The sequence below is a fragment of the Folsomia candida genome, unplaced genomic scaffold, assembly GCF_002217175.1.
Source record: "Folsomia candida strain VU population unplaced genomic scaffold, ASM221717v1 Fcan01_Sc001, whole genome shotgun sequence".
In the NCBI taxonomy this organism is placed as follows: domain Eukaryota; kingdom Metazoa; phylum Arthropoda; class Collembola; order Entomobryomorpha; family Isotomidae; genus Folsomia; species Folsomia candida.
In genome coordinates, this window is record NW_019091193.1 from 9,360,242 (window position 1) to 9,381,205 (window position 20,964).

General features: G+C 38.2%; 7 protein-coding genes across 12 annotated transcripts; 3 read left to right on the forward strand and 4 right to left on the reverse strand.

Moving 5' to 3' along the window:
• Nucleotides 1–1,184: 1,184 nt before the first annotated feature.
• LOC110858911 (differentially expressed in FDCP 8 homolog) lies at nt 1,185–3,508 on the forward strand. The gene is made up of 7 exons (XM_022107798.2): nt 1,185–1,659; nt 1,744–2,056; nt 2,148–2,312; nt 2,377–2,505; nt 2,621–2,733; nt 2,842–3,063; nt 3,147–3,508. Exons 1-7 carry the CDS (start codon nt 1,459–1,461, stop codon nt 3,327–3,329), a joined length of 1,326 nt encoding a protein of 441 aa, XP_021963490.1. The 5' UTR covers nt 1,185–1,458; the 3' UTR covers nt 3,330–3,508.
• Nucleotides 3,509–3,555: 47 nt separating this feature from the next.
• On the reverse strand, nt 3,556–4,335 carry LOC118434269. The gene is made up of 3 exons (XM_035847314.1): nt 4,201–4,335; nt 3,915–4,127; nt 3,556–3,820 (listed from the first exon to the last, which is right to left on the reverse strand). The coding sequence occupies exons 1-3, from the start codon at nt 4,291–4,293 to the stop codon at nt 3,584–3,586; spliced, it is 543 nt and encodes a 180-aa protein (XP_035703207.1). The 5' UTR covers nt 4,294–4,335; the 3' UTR covers nt 3,556–3,583.
• Nucleotides 4,336–4,598: 263 nt separating this feature from the next.
• On the forward strand, nt 4,599–6,453 carry LOC110863100. The gene is made up of 5 exons (XM_022112338.2): nt 4,599–4,822; nt 4,914–5,040; nt 5,101–5,382; nt 5,444–6,032; nt 6,093–6,453. Exons 3-5 carry the CDS (start codon nt 5,243–5,245, stop codon nt 6,255–6,257), a joined length of 894 nt encoding a protein of 297 aa, XP_021968030.2. The 5' UTR covers nt 4,599–4,822; nt 4,914–5,040; nt 5,101–5,242; the 3' UTR covers nt 6,258–6,453.
• Nucleotides 6,454–6,825: 372 nt separating this feature from the next.
• Nucleotides 6,826–11,337, reverse strand: LOC110863101 (phosphomannomutase). 5 transcript variants are annotated; one of them, XM_022112339.2, is made up of 9 exons: nt 10,393–10,604; nt 10,177–10,309; nt 9,075–10,104; nt 8,493–8,604; nt 7,836–7,956; nt 7,500–7,719; nt 7,382–7,430; nt 7,206–7,294; nt 6,826–7,115 (listed from the first exon to the last, which is right to left on the reverse strand). In XM_022112339.2, the coding sequence occupies exons 4-9, from the start codon at nt 8,568–8,570 to the stop codon at nt 6,908–6,910; spliced, it is 765 nt and encodes a 254-aa protein (XP_021968031.1). In that variant the 5' UTR covers nt 8,571–8,604; nt 9,075–10,104; nt 10,177–10,309; nt 10,393–10,604; the 3' UTR covers nt 6,826–6,907. The 5 variants fall into 5 exon arrangements, with proteins under 5 accessions (XP_021968031.1, XP_035703194.1, XP_035703192.1 ...); XM_035847301.1 differs by lacking the exons at nt 6,826–7,115; nt 7,206–7,294; nt 7,382–7,430; ... (1 more) ...; nt 7,836–7,956; nt 8,493–8,604 and adding an exon at nt 11,225–11,337 and having other exon boundaries at nt 9,176–10,104; nt 10,177–10,768; XM_035847299.1 differs by lacking the exons at nt 6,826–7,115; nt 7,206–7,294; nt 7,382–7,430; ... (1 more) ...; nt 7,836–7,956; nt 8,493–8,604 and adding an exon at nt 11,020–11,236 and having other exon boundaries at nt 9,176–10,104; nt 10,177–10,768.
• LOC110859316 (ecto-NOX disulfide-thiol exchanger 2) lies at nt 8,210–18,929 on the forward strand. 2 transcript variants are annotated; one of them, XM_035847278.1, is made up of 10 exons: nt 8,210–8,450; nt 11,156–11,615; nt 11,982–12,044; nt 12,137–13,156; nt 13,247–13,364; nt 17,269–17,363; nt 17,451–17,467; nt 17,564–17,833; nt 17,942–18,061; nt 18,189–18,929. In XM_035847278.1, exons 2-10 carry the CDS (start codon nt 11,612–11,614, stop codon nt 18,678–18,680), a joined length of 2,199 nt encoding a protein of 732 aa, XP_035703171.1. In that variant the 5' UTR covers nt 8,210–8,450; nt 11,156–11,611; the 3' UTR covers nt 18,681–18,929. The 2 variants fall into 2 exon arrangements, with proteins under 2 accessions (XP_035703171.1, XP_021963938.2); XM_022108246.2 differs by lacking the exons at nt 8,210–8,450; nt 11,156–11,615 and having other exon boundaries at nt 11,675–12,044.
• Nucleotides 15,091–17,231, reverse strand: LOC118434270 (exonuclease 1-like). Its single transcript, XM_035847329.1, has 4 exons — nt 16,566–17,231; nt 16,277–16,492; nt 16,014–16,198; nt 15,091–15,945 (listed from the first exon to the last, which is right to left on the reverse strand). The coding sequence occupies exons 1-3, from the start codon at nt 16,803–16,805 to the stop codon at nt 16,142–16,144; spliced, it is 513 nt and encodes a 170-aa protein (XP_035703222.1). The 5' UTR covers nt 16,806–17,231; the 3' UTR covers nt 15,091–15,945; nt 16,014–16,141.
• Nucleotides 18,930–20,704, reverse strand: LOC110841954 (cilia- and flagella-associated protein 157). The gene is made up of 6 exons (XM_022087660.2): nt 20,512–20,704; nt 20,270–20,438; nt 20,066–20,168; nt 19,676–19,953; nt 19,161–19,586; nt 18,930–19,093 (listed from the first exon to the last, which is right to left on the reverse strand). The coding sequence occupies exons 1-6, from the start codon at nt 20,673–20,675 to the stop codon at nt 18,953–18,955; spliced, it is 1,281 nt and encodes a 426-aa protein (XP_021943352.1). The 5' UTR covers nt 20,676–20,704; the 3' UTR covers nt 18,930–18,952.
• Nucleotides 20,705–20,964: the final 260 nt, after the last annotated feature.

Below are 20,964 nucleotides of genomic sequence, written 5' to 3' on the forward strand. Positions count from 1 at the left end.
CCAGCATCATAAACATGGACAAAAGCAAGGCCACGTTCGTTGACGCGTTGGTAAAATGCATGGGACCAACAAAACACTGTTCGCTGACATCGCTTAAAAGTCACATTTGCTTCCTTGCTTGCGTTGTCGATCCATTTCCTCCCATAAAAAACCTACTCAATATTTTCGAACCCGTCGTCAGGTCTCTCTGTCGACCAATCGGTACTATTTTTGACATAAGACTTGGTCGAATGCGAGATTATTTTGGAGATTTCCAACACCTTCCAACATATTCAGACATTCAGATGGATCCAGAAAGTTTTGCCTATGAGATGGATTCGCTATTATTTCAAATCATAAGATTCGGCAAGTCACCCATCGCAGACCTCTTAAAACCCGTCATTGGGACGCTCAGTACAATCTTGCAGGCATCAGTAACCCCTGGCGCAATGGGCATTCCCGACCTACTCAACCCCAAGTGTCACAGTTCCGACATTAATTTGGGGTTACATATGTTGGCCGATACTGCCATCTCGCACTCGTTCGCAGTGGATGTTCACCTTCCAGGATGGTTTATCGCCATGAACCTGTTCAACCTCAACCTGGGCCCGATCGAGGGAAGCATTCAAGCAATTACGGCAATGGCCAAGACATTCATGGGCACGGAATGTGACCTCGTTGGCTACTCCAACACGGGCGTCGTTGCTGACTGCAATAAGATCTTGGGGAAAATTAAGCCGCTTCCTAAACCGGCGAAAATTGATCAAGATTTCATTTGTGGTACACTCCCCGATTTGCCTTCGGTTGATTTGCATACGTTACTTCCAGACGTCGTTCCTTCCGAACAAGGCGGTGGTAATGGAGTTTAGACATGTAATTTGATCTATGCAGTGTGCTCTGTATGCTCTGTGCTCTTAATGTGGCATCGTTCATTACATGATTAAAAGAAATAAATGATGGAAATAGGTAGAGCTCGGTGTCAATGGTATCGGAGGATGTGGTCAAAATTTAAATTTTGTGGGGGACTAATTAATTTTAATTGCAGAAGTACATATATATTTGTCAGCAAAGTTGCGGTCATGTTACATATTGCATCGAAATATCACTTTGTGTTGATGTATTTAATTCTGGTATTTGCAATATACCGGAAATCTGAAAATTTCAGAGAGTTTTGTATGCATCCACGTAAATCATGCATTCACTTTCCCCATTTTAGAGAACAAAGAAGTCTCATCTCTACTGCATAGAAAAACATTATTATTTGTTGTTGGAAAATCCACTTCAGCTGTTCCACAATGCAAACGCAAACATTGCATCTACCACCACCACCAGATTAAAGAACCCAATGATTAAGATAACCCATTACTCACACATTGCATCGAAACATTACGTATACATACAGCATTTAACACATTCGTCAATAATCTACCGTATTCTGTTCGTGTTATTAAGCTGGAAATAATTCAGGAGGAAGATTGCATGACAATCTATCAAATGGTAGACTTCTTAAAGGACAGATTGAACGAGGGTTTGGGCTGGATAAGTGGTGCACTGCAATATTCACCAGGAAAAATGGACGATTCTGGTGACAAAGAAAGTTTATGGTCATCCGAAGATGGAAAGAGTCATGATATGTCGCTTACGGACGAGGCGGAAGAAAACTACTTTTCCTTTCCTATTGTACGTATATTCATTCAATTCAATGTTCTTATTTATTAGTAGACATAGATTAGCCAAGTATTTAAATAATTTTATCACAAACAGGACGATTCCTTGCTGCAAACCCCTGACGAGATTGAGGATGCCATCGAGAGAGTTAAGGCATTGGTTTTGGAGACGGAGGGTGTGTCTGAAGAGCGACGCAAATTAGTTCAACGCCTCATATCCCTCCGCCTTCGCCTTCAAGATGTTAAGGAAATTCAGGAAGAACGTGGTGAAAATTCATCGGAGGAGCTTCGAATCATAAATCACCATCAGTTTATCCACCAAAATCAAATCGTACATAGAAGCCCACAGTATTGCGATCGATGTGGGGGGATCATTTGGACGGTCGTGCAACATTGGTATAGATGCAAAGGTAAGGAGGAGACACAATAAATCTAAAATGTGTGTATACAAGAATGACGGATTTAGGATTTAATTATATTTACTTATTTGTATTTTTTTAGCTTGTTTGTTCCAGTGTCATTCGAAATGTTTGAACAATGTAATACGCACATGTGTAATTTTAACTGTAGGCATTGATACTGAGTATATTGCTCAGATTTGTCCTGAAGTAGGGTTGCCAGATCAAAACTTTACTTGTTTTGAGTGCAAAACAAGGTTTACATTGAGTAAGCTGCATTAATTTTGTAAATATAGAGGGTTGAATTTGAGAATAACATTATAATTTTACAGAAAATAGTTGGATGGAGCCTAGAATATGCAATTACAACGGGCGATATTTTTGTCCAATTTGCCATAAAAATAATTCACATAGCATTCCTGCAAGAATATTACATAATTGGGATTTCGAGGAAAAGCCAGGTAAAATCAATTAAACGATTTAAGTATGGATGAAATCAATCTAAAAATTCACGACTAATTTATTGGACTCTAATTCACTATTTAATTTGCAAAAATGTATTAATTTATTCGACAGTTTCGGAGGGATCAAGACAATTTTTAATTTTGATGGCAAGAAAGCCAAACATTAACCTGGATAGAGTAAACCCAAAGCTGTTTAGCTTTGTCGAAGATCTCAATATTGTAAAGGTATTTTTTGCTAGTCTAATTTATTGGACCAAATAATCAAGGGAGATTCTTGTATAGTGAATATCGACATATTTAAGTCAATTGAAGAAACTGAAATGATTTTTTTAGAGATACCGAGAGGACATCATCATTATGAAAGATTTTTTCATGACATGTCGTGATGCCGTTGCTCAAAAACTATTGCGACGTTTAGATGAGAAACAACATTTCGTTGAGTCAAGTTGTATGTATTCTTTACAAGATTTAATAGACATCAACAATGGGACAATGCTGAAATTCATAGAAAAAATTCACGATGCATTCGAACGTCATATCAAAGAAACTTGTCAGGTAAGGTCATAAGGAAATTAATCCAAATAATTAATAAGTACATGGCCATAAAAGCCATAATTAAACTGTCGCCATTGTTGCAGATCTGCAAAGGAAAGGGGTTTATTTGCGAAATTTGTGAAAATGAACAAGTAATATTTCCCTTCGATAGTGCCACCCATCAATGTTCATCATGCCATGCTGTCTTTCATAATATTTGCTTCGCAAAACGTGAATCATGTCCAAAATGCCTTAGAAAATCTCGTCGAGCTCTGAATGTTTTATAATTTGTTTTTAATATTCTCACATTTTAACTTTTAACTTTTATGTTTTTAAATTATTTTATCGCACACATATGCATGTAATGTAACTACTTTTATGGAAAACACATCAAATTTTATACTGGTACTTGATGTATCTATTTATTTATACTGACACTGATAATACAATAATTATCAAGTTTTAATTATATTGCATTACATTTTTCGTGTGATTTTATTTTGTAATTGAAATATGGCGATCGTAAGTAATTGTTCATTGCTTAATTTCGAGGTGGGCTGAAAGTGTAGCCAAACTGAGCGTTATACCGAAAGGCTGTTGTTGGATTAAGCTTGACATTATTGTATCCATTTGCGTCTATGCAGTAGTTAGTTCCACGACTCCTATAAAACGTCTGAGTAGCATGATTCCGGGGCAGAGGTCGTGAGGGATCAATTGGTGGACGATGTCCATAGTTTGAACTTGTGAGAATAGGAACCGTGCGACATGGGAATTCTTCCTATGCACACAAATATTCTCAGTAAATTCGATTGTCCTTTGAAATTTATTTACCAACTACAAATCATCGACAGTGGCGTATATGTATTATGTACCTCCAAGTCAATATTCATGTATCTTGTTGCATGTTTTCGATCTTCACGGTGACGGTATTGGTCATACCCATGGTAAAAAAGATAGTTGTAATCATACAATTGCTTACAGCAGTAATTACATTTTCCATTGTTGAAATATGTCAACGGATTTTTACAACTGCATTCAAATGGTTCAGCAACTATTACGTTGTCTTCCTCATCCTGCGCTCCTTTCTAAATTGTGCATGGACAAAATAGGACATATTAGAAACAATAGAAAGACGCAAGTTGTCAACACCATACATACCTTGCGAAGTCTGATACGCCAATTGTCTTCCAGCTTCCTCACTTGAGTCTCGTATGCCCTCATTTTCTGCCATGGCGTAAATTGTTGTGCCATTTTTGGTGATTTTAGACTACTGACGACTGATCGGCTAGAAAAATAAAAGGCTACGATTCATGCGTAAGCCTGGCCTTCTTGAAATCAAAGTGTGGTGCATTAAATATTATTCCTTTTGTTTGATTATTGACAGGGAACTCCGACTAGTAACGAGGTGCCAAATTCATGTTAACCTTTTAAAAACGGATTCCACCAATAAGGTGGAGGGCGATTTCGATCTCTTGGCGACGGACTACACCAATAAGGTGTAGGCCAAATTTTTCGCCTTGGCGACGGACTACACCAATAAGGTGTATGGTTACAGAATTCCGTTGAGACCGGGCTACATCAATAAGGTGTAGGAAAAAAATAAAAATAAAGTGACGAAGAAAATTTTCTCAGCTGCTCCATTCTTTCCTCCTTATTTATCGTTGGACTTTCTTCACGCTTGAACTGCAATTTTTGAGGGGAGAGCTGTAATTGGGGGAGTAATTGCATCGTGCTGAACATACAGCCAGCCAAAATTCCAGAAAAGATAGGAAAATATCCAGTAAGTGTTGTATATTTTGTTGTAATATGTATGTGCATAAATGTTAAATATTCCTCGAATATCGACTCAAATTTATTTCACGTTTCAACAGGTACTCTCAACTTTCGGAAATCATGGCTATGCAAATATCGGAAGGTGATGACGACGACCTCTACTACGACGCTGCTTCAGAAGATGATTTTGAAGCTGAGGACGAGTCTGACAGCGATATTGACGAGGTTTAATATTCTTTTCGTTTGTGACCATTCCTCGGATTATGACCTTGCTCTACTTGTTAGGATGAAACCATAAACTGGGATGAAGAATTTCGTCCACCCGTGCATAATTTCCAAGGTCCAGATGATCAAATAAAGGATGATTTTCGCCACCACTTTGGAACATCTCTAGACATATTTTTTCCACAGCCTCAAATTAGCAAGGATGTTGAAAGATCGTCTCACGTATGTTTTGGGGACTGTACAAAAAAGACGGAAAGGAATTCCAAGAGGTGCAAGGATGACTCGAAAACTCAGAAAAGGAGAGGTTGAAACCTTTAGTGATGGAGACGTTTTGATAGAAAGGTTGGTGAAATATTTCTATTTATTTTTTTTCAAAAATTTAGAACCTCTTTGTACATACAAGATGGCAGGACAGGCGGGAAGTGCTTATCCTCAACACTTTCATGCCCCATGGAATGACGGAATGGCCCTCCACCAACCCCAACAACCAACGAATGAAGCCAGATACAGTTTTACTCTACAACAAGACCATGGGTGGGGTGGACAATGTCGACAAAACGATAAAACCCAACCAAAGTCTCCGCAAGTCATACAAGTGGTATAAAAAGGTCGCATTTTATTTGGTCGAGCTCTCGGTATATAATTCAATGATTATGTACAATACGACCCAAAACGATCAAGTTGGATTCCGCCGTCTTAATTACGAAGCGTTCGTCAAATCAATAATCCACAACATTCTCACGAAGTTCCCCGTAGCACGGAAGCCAAGAGGAAGACCTTCCCAAAGCCGTGTCTCAGTACCCTTAGCGAATATGCATATTCCAGAACGAGTTATGAAAGAAAACGGTTACCCAAGCAAATCCGATTGTTTCCACTGCAAAACAAAATTGGGGAAGAGGACGATTACGCAGTTCAAGTGCCTTGCTTGCGAGAAACGTTTGTGCATTGGTAGCAGCGTCTTCAACTGTTTCAAATTTTATCATGACGAAATGGTAAGTCGAGAACATGCTGTTTATCTTTGCTGAGAATTTATGTAGTGTATTCACAAATAGTTGCAGTTATCGCAGCAAGTAGTGCCACTAGCGGATCGCAACGAGTCACAGAACACTGGACAAAATTCACCACGTTACGATTACAATAACTTGTTTGAAATATATAATGCATCCCAAAATCATGATAGTAATGTCATCAATGATGATGATTTACTGTTCGTTTAGTTAATTGTTGTACTACTATGAAAATCAAATCCCACTGTCATGTCAAAAATTTATAGTGTGTGCCATTTGGCTCAGTTATATTGTTGATTTATAATTGAAATTTCATGTTCAAAAAGTGTATAATGTTCTAATTATTGTTCGCGAATCAGTTCTTGGTTCGTAATAAATCAAAACTGCATAAGCAGAATATTCAAAATCGGTTTGCATTAATTCAGTCCCCAACTGATTTTATCACCGCCCCACAACTCGGTCTCAATGGTATTTTGCACCCCAGAAAGTCCGCCCTCAAGAGCAATAGAAACCATTTTAAATTCCGTTTTTAAATGGTATCCAGGTCAAAATTAATTAGTTTTTATAAGGTTAATCACAAAGAGTCACGGAATGTCATAGAAATGGTGACAAATGACAAATAACAAATAACACTTGAGTCCACGCTATTCCTATAATAATATGGGGTTTTCGATAGATACCGGAAGTTACCCGACTCAGATTGTCACGTATGCATATGAACGAGAATGACTTGGAGTCTAGTAGCGTAGTCATTGCACGCAATGCAATGACACACATATTGTGTTTGAATAAATTCTTATTTTCTTATCTCGTAAGTCATCAAATACATAAACGTTTACAATACATTGTTTTAGTCTATTTTAGCATCGACCTAACAACTGCCGCATTATAGATTCAGTGTTATCAGGACCGGTAACAGTATGCCCAATGGTGCGTTCGTCTTTAAATATCTCATAGTCATTTCCACCGGGGCTAGTTTTGTCGCCAAAAAAGTGTATCACAGTTGGAACATTTTTAAAAAAGTTGAGCGAGTAAGTTTTGTCCCATCCTTTTGGAAAAACGTCAATACTGGAAAATAAATTAGGCAAGTTAGTTAGGTTAAGTAATTATACAAATGCCGATCGTTCGATTCTCATGCCATGAATCAATATTATTTACCTGATTTGTCCACCAATGGAGAAATGCAAGTTAGTATGGGAAAATTGTTGTCTCAAATCTTCAACCATTTTGTCCCGAATGTTATGGATCTGGGAGTAAAGAACAATCAATGATTATTTTGATACTAAAACTTTAAACTACGTACTAGATTAAAAAAAATATTAATCTTGTAAAACCTTGTCGTATTCGTAAAATTCGATACGCTCCTCTTGACTACAGGACCTCCTGGCAAATAAAGCCATCCATGTAAATTGCTTCAAATCGTGAACTTCAAGATTAAAGTACGTTACCTACCCAATCGGACAAATGTTCATCATTCCTGCTCTCAATTCAATGAAATTTCCACGTTTTCGGGGTAGTTTCAATTTCGAAAGATACCCCAACACGTAGTTGGTAAATTCCTGCAATTGATCGTCACCAATGGCTTTGGACATGGATTGCGTAGCCTTCAACTCACCATTGGCGTATGCGACCAATCCGTTTTCAGCAAATACATAGTCAAAGTCTTTCAGAGCTAAAAAAACATAATAATATATGCACCATGATAAATGTTATGAGCACTGCTCATTGAGCAGGTTATGACTATCTGTACTAGATGATAATATCCACAACAAAATTCTCTGGAAGTACCTTTCTCGCCATTTCCAAGTTGTTCTAAAATCTTGACCAGGTCGGAACCTCCCACAATCCCAATCCTTACTTTATTTTTGACTTCCGATACCAAATACTGATAAAAATGGGGGCTGATAGTCTGAAAATAATCACAAGAAGCAATATGCATAAATAATTTCGAAAGAGAAATGGTTTTTCTCGTTTTCATGAAAGCACATATGTATAAACCAGATCCTTCCCAATGAAGGATTAGTTGTTCCAGTGAAAACGCTTGCGCCCTCAAAACCCCTCGTGTCGGATCTTCGTCTTCTCTTCCGTTGCGTTTGTTTACCTCCAACCGGATCCCACAACCAACAACTTTCTCCACTTTCACATTATTCGCACTCTGCTCTTACTTTCGAGAGAGAGAAAGATACACGCCACCCACTCTTCGTTTTCGTCCTCCTCCACACTTTCACCAGTTCTAACACACTCACCGTGTCGAATGTATATACACAAACCCTTCTTCTGATAATTTCTCCTCCGAATTGGTGCTTACTAATCGTGCTTGTAAATAAACTTTACCAAGTAGGGAATCGCAAACCCATGGTGGGCAGTGTGTGAGAGCGTTTTCATAGAAGCGATCGATTATGGGTAAGTAGCAAGAGAGATAAATTCAATTAGATGCATTCTCACCTGTCTTGGTTCAGTTAAGGTTCCATCCAAGTCAAAGAGAAACACGGTGTCATTCCGACTTAAAGCTGTTGATCCCATTTTAAACTCGGTCTGTTTACCGTGACCAGATACGCTGAAATATTTGAATTTGGGATTTTGTAAGTTATTAGTGTGTGACGACTTTAATGACAAATTTGGAAGATAACTTTCTAAGTAGCATTATTTAGTAGTTGGGCTAATGTATATCTAAAAGTAAATGTCGGGCTGGATGGTTTTTGGTAGATACGGGAGAACTGGGTGAGATACATACATACGCCCTGCAGTATAGCAAAATTGACACTTTGAGGTTTACTATATATATATATTTAAAAGAGATAGTCACTCAGAAAGAGCAAGTAAATGTTAAGAGGAGAAAGTTCAACAAGAGAATCATGCGAGCGAGCAATACGATGGCTTGCAATCTGGCTGCTCAGAGTCGGCTCTTTCTCCCAGCCAACCATTGCTGGAACTTGAGAGAAAGTTTTCACTCACCGACTCGCTCTCTCCGCCAGCTCAGCAAATCAATAAAACAAATACAAAACCGAACAGAAAATTTACGCTCACCTCGAAATAATTTGTCGGCTGATACAATTTCAACTTGTTCCGGTCCAACCGCACTTGTCAATGAAAAGGCTGGCGTGTTGTGAATTATGTATGTGTGTAGATACTATCTTTCACTCTTTGCTTCTTTTCAATACTTGGAGACTTGTAATCGATTTTACAAGTTCTACGTACGTACACTGCACTACTTACACTGTCCAATGATAACATTTGCGTTTCTGTTGACGTGTTTTAATCATCGATTGTCATTTACTTGGGAAAATAATGTTGGCAGGACAAACAGTTGGTTACGTTGAACTGCCACTCGGTGGAATCCACCCGGTGGATGTGGGAAATTTCAATGATTCTTGTTACACGGAGTCTAAATAAATGCATTGTAAGTAAGTACGATCCGATCCAGTTAGACAAATCTGGGTTAGAGTAAAGTTCAGCAGCAGAGAGCTTGTTACGCGTTTATGCACTGATTTTGCATGGACTGAGTACATAAGTGAAAGATGACAACTATTTTTTCATAGAAATTATAACTGAGGTGCTCTCTATAGATATTTCATAATTCCTGTAGTCCTTAAAAAGTAAAGCTTGGTGGAGTTTGTTGGGAAGTGGAAACTGCATGATTTTATGAAACATGGTTTCTTTATTTCCTAAATTATTAGTGCTTAGGAAAAGGTGGTGGCGAATTATTCTGCGTGACAAGTTGAAAAGAGTCACAGGCGTCTCAATGGACAATCTAAAATGCTCAGAACCCACAAAATTTACAACTTCCGAACAATAATATTCCCCTACTGCTTTTCCACCCGTATCCATTTTGTCGTCTTGTCCAATTCTTGAAATGCATGAACAGGTGTATCCATATTGTAGAAGCATTACTAAACATTTCAGTTTGCTGGGATGCAATTTAGCGTATTTTAAAGCAACCCGTACAGGACAATTATTTGGTTCATGTATTAAAGGATGGTTTTGACATGTAGTCTGGAGAAAGTACTCCAAAATATCGAAAGCGTTTTCGATAACAGCTTGACAAATAGCATCGTGTCTAAAAAAATGAAAATATTTAGAGGCCATGAGTTTGCATAATTTCAAATAAGTAAATTGACGTCTTCCTTACCCATAAAATCCAGAATGAGTAGAATCCGCTCCGTGGTTAATTAATAACTTTACAATCGTGAGGTTTTTCCATCGGGTGGCAGTTAGCAATGGAGGTTCATGGCGTCCATTTTCCAAACTTTTCATGTTGGCATCTGCACCACGTAATAATAAAAGATTTACAATATTAACGAAACCACACTTGATTGCGGTTGTTAATAAAGTCTCGTTCTTAAACCTTGTGTTTAATTGAGCAAGTTCATTATTTTTGCCAACGGTATCAATCATCGCCTCCAATGAAATGTGATCTCCTTTCTTTATCATTACATGCCATTCCCAGTCACTGAACATGGTGTTAATGCGGTGGTATTATATTTCTTGAAATAATTTATATTTAATCTTCTCTCCTCATCCTGCGCGCATTTTTAAGGTGTGCATGCATACAATATGCGTTAAACAACGATTTCTGACTTGTACATATATTTATTTATATTTTAACGACTTTGATATTTGACTGGTATGCACATACAAAGATATGTACAACTTGTACAAGGACTTGGGCTGGCAAAGTTCCTGTGTGAACTTTTGTGGTTGAACAAGCTGAGTTGACATAACTGTGAAAGTCAATATCAATATGTCAAGAATGTATATTAGCAAGTCCTTATCAGTGCTTAAGCAAAATGATTATCCAGAACACAAGGAAGCACAAAGTATGTAAACACTGTCAGTTTCGTTACATTGACAGTTGGTTGCAATTTTTGTCAAACTCGCCAAAACTGCTTACGTAATATGTATCTGTGTATGTATCACGGCTCACCTTATTCTTAGCAAACTTTGGTAATTAACTAAAACTCTTATTACTTACGCCAGTACGACAAAAACATCAGCCACGAACAAACGATTGGATTTGGTTGATACAAACACATTTTACATACCGACTGGATGACGAAGAAGCTAGACATGCAGGAAAGGATTTCATCTCTGAATATTTCTATTTTTAGGACAAGGCGTTACGGCATAGAGAAATGCAAGACAGGGGGATTCTTCACCAAGGGGTGGAAAAAATCTACCTTTATTTACTCGAAATTCGTTCCACTGAACAATTTACCCACGTCTACGAAGACCTGTATTATGCACTTATCCTTATGTAATTCGTGAAGACAAAGTAGAAACTGAATCCGACAAATGAAGAGGCAAACAACAAAGTGTTAAAAGAAACGTCTCATCTTTCTCACACTAGTCGTTCCTGATTGGAACACAGAACGATTGCTCTGCAGCGAGCCTCAGTTTTCCCATTCTGATTCTCAGTCTCAACGATTTGATCATAAATTCATTCTTGTGAAGTGATAATACATTGGACTACTGGACACAATTAATTACATATATTTATGAAATTCAGCCTTGATTTTGCACCCAAGTATTATCAGTGTCTGTATTAAGGAACTGGAATCCACATCATGAGTAAGTTATTTTCATCACTAATGAGATATTTATTTATTGAGCTCCGCTTAGTTTAGTATTTTGGTTGAGACTGATTTGTTGGTGCCTGGCTGATTAAGGAATTTGTTTGTATTAGTTTGATGACAGCAAGACAGTTTTATTTGCTTACAGACTTAAGTCGTGGAAATAAGTGGATATCGAGTGATAGGATTCTTGAATTTATTATTGGAGTTAGTCCAAAACATTTTTCTTGAACAAGAAAAGGAGGAAGCAATCACTTATTTTTTTATGCATACAAAGATGTTTGTTTATACCGCAGTCTGAGAGCGACGACAAACATTTGATTTTTCTTTCATACTAAAATGATTAATCGTTTTTGTATTTTAGATTCCTCGCATCCGAGAATGACGATCAGATCCTTGGGTCCTATTGGAGTGGTAACGGGTCCTGGTAATAATAACTGATAGCTTAATTATTCCATGATATTCTTGTGAATGCGTTTGCATATTTAAATTCATGAACACTTGCCAATAAATGTGTAGGTGGCCCAGTCGGAATTGGGATCGGATTGCCAATAATGTCCACAATGCCACATTCTCAAATGGTACCCCAACTGGGACAGTACCACCCACAAAAGAAGCTTGTTTCACCAGATTCTTCAGATGGCAACGACAAAATTGTGGCCCAACTATTTGCACACCATCGATCACCCCCAACTGTATCGTCACTGCAAAGCTCTGCTGGTGTTACACATAGCCCCATGACATGGTCAAACCCGTTGCTTCCCTCGTCCATGTCGTACCCAGTAATGGGGATGGGTGTGGGTGTTATGGGACCTACACATGGGTTATCTGATGCCAGCGTTCTTTATGGTCTAATTAGCCCAGCAGCAGCTGCGCAGAATATGAATATTCCAAACTCAACAATGAATCATCAGAACCAAGTTCTTGGGTTATCGCCCATGACTTCAAATGTCATCTCTTCTTCAGAGCAAGTGGGGAGCAGTGAAGCATCCTTTAGTGGAAGAGATCGTATAATATCACCTCCTCAAACTGCAGAGCCACAACCTGCAAAGGAAATCATTCACTGCAAACATGTGACATTATTTCCTCCAAATCCCTCCACACCTGCACCAACAACTCGAGAAAAGCCACCAGGTTGTAGAACAGTTTTTGTGGGAGGTTTGCCCGAATACGTGACCGAAGAATTGGTTAGAGAGCTGTTTGACCGATGTGGGGAAATTGCCAAAATTCGTATGTCGAAAAAGAATTTTTGTCATATCCGATTCGAACTAGAACAATGTATCGAAGCCGCAATCGACTTATCCGGCTATCGAATTCGAATCGGAAGTAACAGCGATTCACCAAATATTGGACGATTGCATGTGGATTATGCTCAAGCCAGGGACGATCTGTATGAATTTGAATGCCGACAACGACAACATTTGCGTGAACAAAGGCACAAGGAAAGAATAGTAAAAGAACGATTAATGCCTGCCAGTCCTCCAAACATTGCTGTATATTCCGATCATGAGGCGTCTCTAGTCGCTGAAAAAATTAAATGTAATAGAAATATTTGTGTACATATTTATCACAGCACAATTACCTAGCGCAATTGTTCAACGCGATTTCATTTCTGCATTCTTTATTTAGCTGACGACTCCTTTATCAAAGGAATCCACGTTCTAGCGGCCTGGCTCGAAAGAGGGGACTGTCTAAAAAAGAATTCAACGTCATTTTATTCCATGATTCAATCCACAAATCAAAAACGGTAAAAACAACTTATATTTGACGTGTGCGTTTTGGAACCCATTTTTCCCGATGATATTTCTTAACATGGGCAGACAAATGACTTATAAAGTTACACGAATACTCACAATACTCACACTTGAAGGGCTGTTCAGTAGTGTGAATGACTTGATGGGCGTCAAGTTCAGATTTGAACTGGAAACTTGCAGAACAAAGTTGACACGGATATTTTTTCTTTGATTTTGCCTTCTTCTTCTTATGAGTTAACAAATGTTTCTTTAAATCTGATTGTGTAAAACATATATACACACATTTCGAACATTTGAAGTTTTAGCCCGAGTCAGGGCTTATGGAACCGTCATGTCCGTCCGTCCGTCCGTCCGTCCGTCTGTCCGGCACGATAGAGCCAAAACGGCTGAACCGATTGACTTGAAATTTTTACCATATGCATATTGGACAAAGTTAGGAAACGAGTTCGAAGATGGGCGAAATCGGTCAAGTGGTTGACCGGTGGGGGTCATCGGAGTGGGTGGGGTATTATGCACCAAATTTCAAAATTGTCGTAGAAGGCTAAAATTGGGTACAGAGGTTGCTAATGGCTCCTAATAGATAAAAATGACTTTAAGTTTGAAAAATTTTCATCTTGAGGGACCCTATGGGATGACCCATACTGATTTTTCAAAATCGTCATAAAAAGCTGAAATTTGGTAGAGAGGTTGCTAATGGGTCTTAATAGAAGAATATGACGTGGAATTGGTAAAATTCTTATCAGGAGCGACCCTATGGGGTGACCCATACCGATTTTTAGAAATTACTTTAAAAACATTAAATCCGGCAAGGTCATACCTAATGGCTTCTCATGAAAGGATATGAAGTTAAAAGTGAGCGAATTTTAACCAGAGTGACCCTGGAGGGTAACCCATACCATTTTTTAAGTTTAATTTTTTCCATCTGAAATTTGGTACGAAGGCTAAAAACCACTTCTTGATAGCAAATATAGCTGTGGAAGTTCAAAGTGGTAATATTATGTCGGTCAATTCGGAGAAAAATTTAGAAACAGCTAGGACTCACGGAGTCAGGGACTCTGTCCCTGACTCGGGCTATATGGAGTCTGCACTGTAGGTTTTTTGATTTTAAGATGAATACAATTAACATGGTTTGAAAGAGATGCAGCAAACCCGAATTTTGCATCACACAAATTACATGAAAATGGGGTTTCCCCTGTATGCACAACTCGATGTTGGGATAAGGTGGTTGATAAACAAAATTTGACCCCACACTCTCCACATTTGTACGGCATTTCCCCTGTATGAGTCCGCACATGCTTTTTAAAACCGCTGCCACGTCTAAACTCCATCTGACAATATTCACAAATCCAAACTGTCTTCTTAACGCATTCCGGTGGTCGTGGTGCTGGAGGAGTGAAAGTAAGGGGTGGTCGTGCAGTTGGGTCGTAGTTTGCAGAGTAAATGGAATAATCATCATATTTCTGTTCATGAAGGAGAATCCCGATGCACAATCAGATTCGGTCCGAATGCGTTCCACGGGTGGCTAGCGAATTCGGCCCACATGCGGATCTTGCCGCAAAAAGATTTCGCCCCGAATGCGTAACCCGAATTCGGTCCGTATGCGACTTTCAGCATTCTATGCGCTTTCGGAGTACAGCTTTCTATCCGCGTGCTATATATCTCACTCGCTCCGAATGATATTTCCCGAATTTAAAATAATTAAAATACACAAGTCGAAAGTTCACAAATCAATTTACTTTATTTAATGTAGCAACGGAATACATATAAACTTACATTTATATTGCATCCTAATATACTGACAAATTATATCATTTTATAATACCACCTAGAATGGAAACTTACTTGAAAATTTAAGAAGAGAGCTTTGGTGTTTTCCCAGCTCATATCGGATACAACATGATTGGTTTATTTTTGATTACTTTTGACTTCCTGGACCTGATGGCCAAGAACACTGGGCACTTATTGGCACTTAACCAGTTTGCTGACACATCCGAAACCAAAGTTTTATCTTCTTCTACGAAAACCACGGCAACGGGTTTATTCTTTAAACTATTCACTGTTTTCTGGGACGTTGAGTAGCGAAATCAGCGACCGGTGCTAAGTGCTAATAGCGAAAGGCATGGCATATAGTTTTTAAAAACCCCGCTGCTGAGCTGAGCTCGCCCCGCATTCGGGCCGTAGTCGGCAGCAGAATTCGGATAGCGAGAGAAAATCCGAATTCTGCTCGATAGCATAAATTTGTCGGTTAAACGAAATCTTTTTTTAGCTTTGAAACCGAAGGTGGCCCACCCGCTACTGTGAGTTACTACATAGAATCTGAAATTAGAAATCTATCCGTAGTCGTAATTGAGGCGATAATTTCGGCCGCCTCTAAACCGAAAACATCGTATGCGGGACGCATTCGGGCCGAATCTGATTGTGCATCGGGAAAGTATAACTTCGACAGGGATATAATTATGATGCATGCTCTGTTATGACATAGATATTTACCATGTCTGCAGAGAAGGGGTTGAAAGTACCCACTACAGTCATGGAGTCAAGGTCTACGTTCCCAAAAGCAATTTGAAGGGCCAACTAAAATAAATTTTCATTCATCATCATCAATCAATTTATCATGCGACATAATATTTAGTTAAATTCACCTCATCTGACACATATTCACCAGCAAACGTGAGACAGGCAGGGTCGAGATCAGTGGGTGTCAAAGGGACAAGTTTCCTCTCTGTCCAGTCAAACACTAGCTGGTGTAACAATGTCCGTTCAGCCATAGTCATGAGCTCTGCATCTCGGCCACTTCAGGGATCATGTCAATGACTAGTTGGATAAACTAGAATAACAAAAACAACCGCATTAATAAGGATGAGTTCAATGCATACTAAATAATGTTATGAAGAACCAATATTACTTCATTAAAATGACGGATTTTAACATGAGGAATCAATTTTTTCGCCGCTCCGAATCCTACGCCATACGGTGATGAGAAGTAATCGGTCCCTGCGACCAGACATGTCCACCTTACGACCTCCTCAAACTTATTTTGATTTTTAAGTTTCAGAAACTTAACAAACTCTGACTTTTGGTAAAGAAGGCCGTACCCCTCCGAGTCAAGTTTGTAGAGAGTCTGACAAAAACAAAATTGATACTTAATATACTATGTATTCTCATGTAATATTTCCATCTCACGTCATTCATACCTCGCACTGATGCATAATGAAATCTGAATCCTCTGATACGACTACATCAATCATCCCAGATCGAAACATGTTAGTGAGTTGGGGATCAGATTCGTAGGGTGACACAATGAAATTAACTTTCATCTTGATGAACAAATCCTTTAATTTGGGTACAATGGCTGTGAAAGGCTGCACTTGACCACTTTTTTCTTCGTCCTCCTTGTCACTGTCAATTTCCTCCTCCGATTCACTTTCACTCATACTTTCCTCAGGTTCCTCTTTGTCGTGACTTTCACTTTCACCATCCTCCTCCTCGTCCTCAACTATTTCACTTTCACCAACTCTTAAATCGTGAGTAGTGTCCTTCGCAATAGGTCTCCGTCCGTCCAAAACATAAATACATTTGACATTGTATTTGGCGAATAGTTCGATCTGATTTATGAATAACTTTATAGTTCTGTCAACATTACCACAACGCCACCAGTATTTATGTAAATATATTGAAGTGTCGATACCAGCTACTTTACCACTATAATCACGAATGCACAAGGGTTTCACGAACAAAGTCTAATAGGCCGGCCACCCCCATTGCAACTCTAAACTAAAAATTAAACTAATTTTTGGGGAACCACATGAAAGCCGGTACAACGTACTCCCACTTCCAAGTGCAGGATACCCCAATTGGTTCTAATGTTATTGTTTTTGTCTAAAATTCTCATGTTAGAAGACGCCTTCTAAACGAAAAATCTCAATATGAAGACGAATTGCAGAAAGCCAAGGAGCTCATGAGACAAAGGATGACTGGCTTGCTCCTCCAATGTACGGAAATTTACAGCGCAAATATAAATAGTCCATGTATAATTTAATTACTAACCATAATGCTAATTAATTTTAATATATTTTCAGTTAGCCAAATTGAAAAGGTATGAACAGCATTCTAGACACGCTGGATAACCATCTTGTATTAATTATTTTCTCACTTGTTCGAATTAATCCAAACCGTGTTTAAAATTGTGTAGGTTTTCATGTCTGCATGCAACAGGAAAGCTTGGGATCATTTTTCAAAACCTCAGAGGAAAAATATTGAAATGTGGCATAAACAAGCGACTGAAATAAAGTCAGCCCTCCTGGAAGAAGCGTTAGCAGAAAGAAATGAGGAAGAAATGGATCTTTCGGAGAGTGATTCCGAGAATGAGATTGACAAGCATAACGAGCTGGAGCTGGATCGCAGCCGCATCCCCGCAAAAAAACCAAGATGGGAAGATAGCAAAGCCGTGAATCACTTACAAGTACGAAAATTCTTGACACAAAAAAACATACATATTATATTTTGCATACGAATTTCGTCTACATTCATTATCATAACATCGTACTTTTCTTGACTATTTTTGTCTCAGGAGGAAAATGATAGCCTCCGCTGTCAATTAGAAGCCTCCTATAATGAAGTGGACATGGTGAAGGCGGATCTTAAGTCTGAAATAGAAGTCAAAGATGGAGAATTAAAAGTTCTTCAACATGTATGTGATGTTACATGGTTATAATTATGCACATTATAAAATCATTGTGTACCTATGTATGATCGTTGTAAAGTCTTAATAGAAATGCAAAAGTTTATTAAGAGTTTCATCTTGTAAATACTTTCAGAAACTGAATGAGCAGCAAAACTTGTTGACATTACATCTTGAATCTCATCAGTCGACAAATATAGGACGCGTTACCACGTGTCATTCTCAGGATTCTCAAGATTCTCCAGGACAGGAAAATCCTGGACAATGTGATAGTAGCAGTTGTAGTTCCGTGATAGCTTGTAATAATTTATTGATGAACCAATCTCAGCAAAACAATCAGTCCAGTTCCATTACGGAGGAGGATAATCATAAAGGTGCAAACGCAACAGTTATGCTTTCTGAAACGGATGCACGATTGATTGGAGTAATCTCAACATTTCTCCATGTTCACCCCTTCGGTGCTAGTCTAGATTACATTTGGTCCTACACTCAAAAAATTGTACCAACTATTCCTGCCAACCATATTGAAACGTTAATATCCAAATTCCCAACACTTTTTCGACAGGAAACTCACGGTGTTGGTGCTACTCTGGAGAGAAAATGGGTGTTTATTGGGTTTAACATGTAGCAATGTGTACAAAATTTAAAACAATCAGTAATGTTATTCTAAAAATTGTCAAGTTAATTGTACTTACATGCATATATGTATGTATGTATGTATTATAGGTAGACAACATTCCAGTTTAATTTATTCTCTGAACTTTTGTACAAAATTACGGCCAATCGCTTACGTATTATTACAATAGTATACAAAATACCCACATAAAATGTGACGAAATGTACAATCAATCAATAAACTCGGTCTGATACATGTGCATATACTTGTATACATCATTACGGTTATGGTATAATTTTTTCCGACATTTGCTTAAGAGCCATGTCTGAGGACAACTCGGGAATTTCGTCTGCAATCGTGTAAATGTTTTGCATCTTTCGGTTGAAATCGTCTTTCAAAAGATCAAAGTCTTGGGACGTCGATACCTGAAAGTAATAATATTTTTGTATGCGCCATTATTTGAAGTTTCTTTAGTTAGAATATTTTACAAACCTGAGCAATTGTTTTCGCAGCAATTGCTATTTGCAAAATAGAGCTGCGTAATTCCGAGATTTTTGCATGCTTCTTGTCATCAACTTCATATTCATTATTTGAGTCCCTCCCTGCGTTTTCTAGATATTTCTCCAATTCCATTTTAACACGGGTTTGAATTTCTTCTTCAGATGGACAAAATTTGTGCGCAGCTTTCAGATCAATAATTTCCTTCTCTAGTTCTGAACTATATTCCAACTGTTCTTGAAGTAATATTTGTCGATCAATTAGTTCCTGAGTCATTAAACGATACTGGAGAGATTTTTTATGCAGTATGGAATTTTCTTCTTCCAAAACCTTCATTGCAACTTTCTGATTTCGATACTGATTTTCGAATGTATCGATTTTTTCACGCAATGACAGATTAGTTTGGCTACTATTTTCAAGCTATATAGATAGGTGCATTATAAAATTATGCGAATTTATTTCACAATTTTTTACATGCATTACAAGTGTGTAAATAAGTTTAAACTTACTTCATCTTGTAATCGTATGTTTTCAGCAATTGCAGACTTTACGGTGGCAGTGAGACAAAGTTTTCCAGCCCGTTGTACATCATTGGCCATCTTTTTTACCATTTCAACGGATTCATTTTTAATACGCTCGCGATATCTTATGAGATTGTTTTCTAGCTCATCATAATTTCTCGCAAATCGATCACGTTCCTCTTTCAAAATTCTTTGCAACTCTTCACGTTCAAAAGTCAGCTTGTCCTTTTGAACTCTGAATTCTTCCAGAGCTGTTATGTTGGCGTCTAGTAATGGAACAACAGTAAATACTCATGCAGAAAGTGTACACTATAAAAATAACGTTCAAACACCCAGCACATATATGTACATACTAAATATGCATTTGACAGAACTAACCTAAATCCTGAATTTTCTTGTTTAGATTTATTTCCATCTCTTCAAAGCATTTGTCTTTTTCCTTCAGTTTTTGCTCATATGCACTTCTCTCTTGTAGCATAGACTAATAACACGTTGCAATAATATGGATAAGAAGCATTTTAGTTACCTCTTTTGGAAAATTCGTACGGCAATTGTACATAATGCAATGACACACTGACTTACCAAATGCGTTCCATATAACCGATCTTCAAGTTCTTTGACGTTGGTTTTCTCTGCATTGTAAGAACGTTGCAGGTGAGACACCAAGTCCTCTTTCTCCTCCCGTAGATCTTCCAGTTGCACTTTAAAGACTTCATTTTGACTGTCCAAATACTCGGACTTTCTCTGCAGACTAAATACGTGTAAAACAACAGTTCATAGCTTGAGAGATATAGCTAAAGTGATAAAGCTAGTGGACAGTATACCCTAAATTTAGAGTGGTCAATTCCTTGATTCGAATCTCAAAACAAGTTTTTTGGAATTCATACTCGTCTTCCACAGCAGCTTGTTCTTGTAACGCTAGCTCCTCCATTTCTTTCTTCTTTGCTGCGGCTGCAGCTTTCTTTTTGCCTTTTATGGGTTTGCCCATGTCGGACAAAAGATAAACGGACACGCAAATTGAGCAGAAGACCTAACAAAGTAATTTTATGAAGCTCATAAAAATAGTCTGCTATAAACCCACATATAAATGTAATTCGGGTGTTTGATCGATGCAGCGGATGTCAATGATGTGCGTGTTGCATACATACGTTAATTAACCAATGGTGAAATTGAATGAAAGCAGCCAAAGCAAAGCTCCAGTGAGTGAGTATATAGTGACAATAATTGCACCTCATTACCTCACTCACTGTGTTAGACAAGACGTCAATGCACATCCG

Excerpts from the sequence above, each read along its gene's own strand:
- LOC110858911 (XM_022107798.2), top strand. The coding sequence starts at position 1,459 with ATGACAATCTATCAAATGGTAGACTTCTTAAAGGACAGATTGAACGAG. Across the intron at positions 2,734-2,841 it reads AAGATCTCAATATTGTAAAG|AGATACCGAGAGGACATCAT; the intron begins GTATTTTTTGCT and ends TGATTTTTTTAG. Across the intron at positions 3,064-3,146 it reads ATATCAAAGAAACTTGTCAG|ATCTGCAAAGGAAAGGGGTT; the intron begins GTAAGGTCATAA and ends CCATTGTTGCAG.
- LOC118434270 (XM_035847329.1), bottom strand. The coding sequence starts at position 16,805 with ATGAGTGAAAGTGAATCGGAGGAGGAAATTGACAGTGACAAGGAGGAC. Across the intron at positions 16,493-16,565 it reads TCATTATGCATCAGTGCGAG|ACTCTCTACAAACTTGACTC; the intron begins GTATGAATGACG and ends TGTTTTTGTCAG. Across the intron at positions 16,199-16,276 it reads AAATCCGTCATTTTAATGAA|TTTATCCAACTAGTCATTGA; the intron begins GTAATATTGGTT and ends TTGTTATTCTAG.
- LOC110863100 (XM_022112338.2), top strand. The coding sequence starts at position 5,243 with ATGTTGAAAGATCGTCTCACGTATGTTTTGGGGACTGTACAAAAAAGA. Across the intron at positions 5,383-5,443 it reads GGAGACGTTTTGATAGAAAG|ATGGCAGGACAGGCGGGAAG; the intron begins GTTGGTGAAATA and ends TGTACATACAAG. Across the intron at positions 6,033-6,092 it reads AATTTTATCATGACGAAATG|TTGCAGTTATCGCAGCAAGT; the intron begins GTAAGTCGAGAA and ends ATTCACAAATAG.
- LOC110841954 (XM_022087660.2), bottom strand. The coding sequence starts at position 20,675 with ATGGGCAAACCCATAAAAGGCAAAAAGAAAGCTGCAGCCGCAGCAAAG. Across the intron at positions 20,439-20,511 it reads TTGACCACTCTAAATTTAGG|TCTGCAGAGAAAGTCCGAGT; the intron begins GTATACTGTCCA and ends ACACGTATTTAG. Across the intron at positions 19,954-20,065 it reads CAAGAAAATTCAGGATTTAG|ACGCCAACATAACAGCTCTG; the intron begins GTTAGTTCTGTC and ends TTCCATTACTAG.
- LOC110863101 (XM_035847301.1), bottom strand. The coding sequence starts at position 10,505 with ATGTTCAGTGACTGGGAATGGCATGTAATGATAAAGAAAGGAGATCAC. Across the intron at positions 10,105-10,176 it reads ACTCATTCTGGATTTTATGG|ACACGATGCTATTTGTCAAG; the intron begins GTAAGGAAGACG and ends TCATTTTTTTAG.
- LOC110859316 (XM_022108246.2), top strand. The coding sequence starts at position 11,957 with ATGATTAATCGTTTTTGTATTTTAGATTCCTCGCATCCGAGAATGACG. Across the intron at positions 12,045-12,136 it reads TGGAGTGGTAACGGGTCCTG|GTGGCCCAGTCGGAATTGGG; the intron begins GTAATAATAACT and ends ATAAATGTGTAG. Across the intron at positions 13,365-17,268 it reads CAATCCACAAATCAAAAACG|AAGACGCCTTCTAAACGAAA; the intron begins GTAAAAACAACT and ends TTCTCATGTTAG.
- LOC118434269 (XM_035847314.1), bottom strand. The coding sequence starts at position 4,293 with ATGGCACAACAATTTACGCCATGGCAGAAAATGAGGGCATACGAGACT. Across the intron at positions 4,128-4,200 it reads GGCGTATCAGACTTCGCAAG|AAAGGAGCGCAGGATGAGGA; the intron begins GTATGTATGGTG and ends TGCACAATTTAG. Across the intron at positions 3,821-3,914 it reads ACATGAATATTGACTTGGAG|GAAGAATTCCCATGTCGCAC; the intron begins GTACATAATACA and ends TTGTGTGCATAG.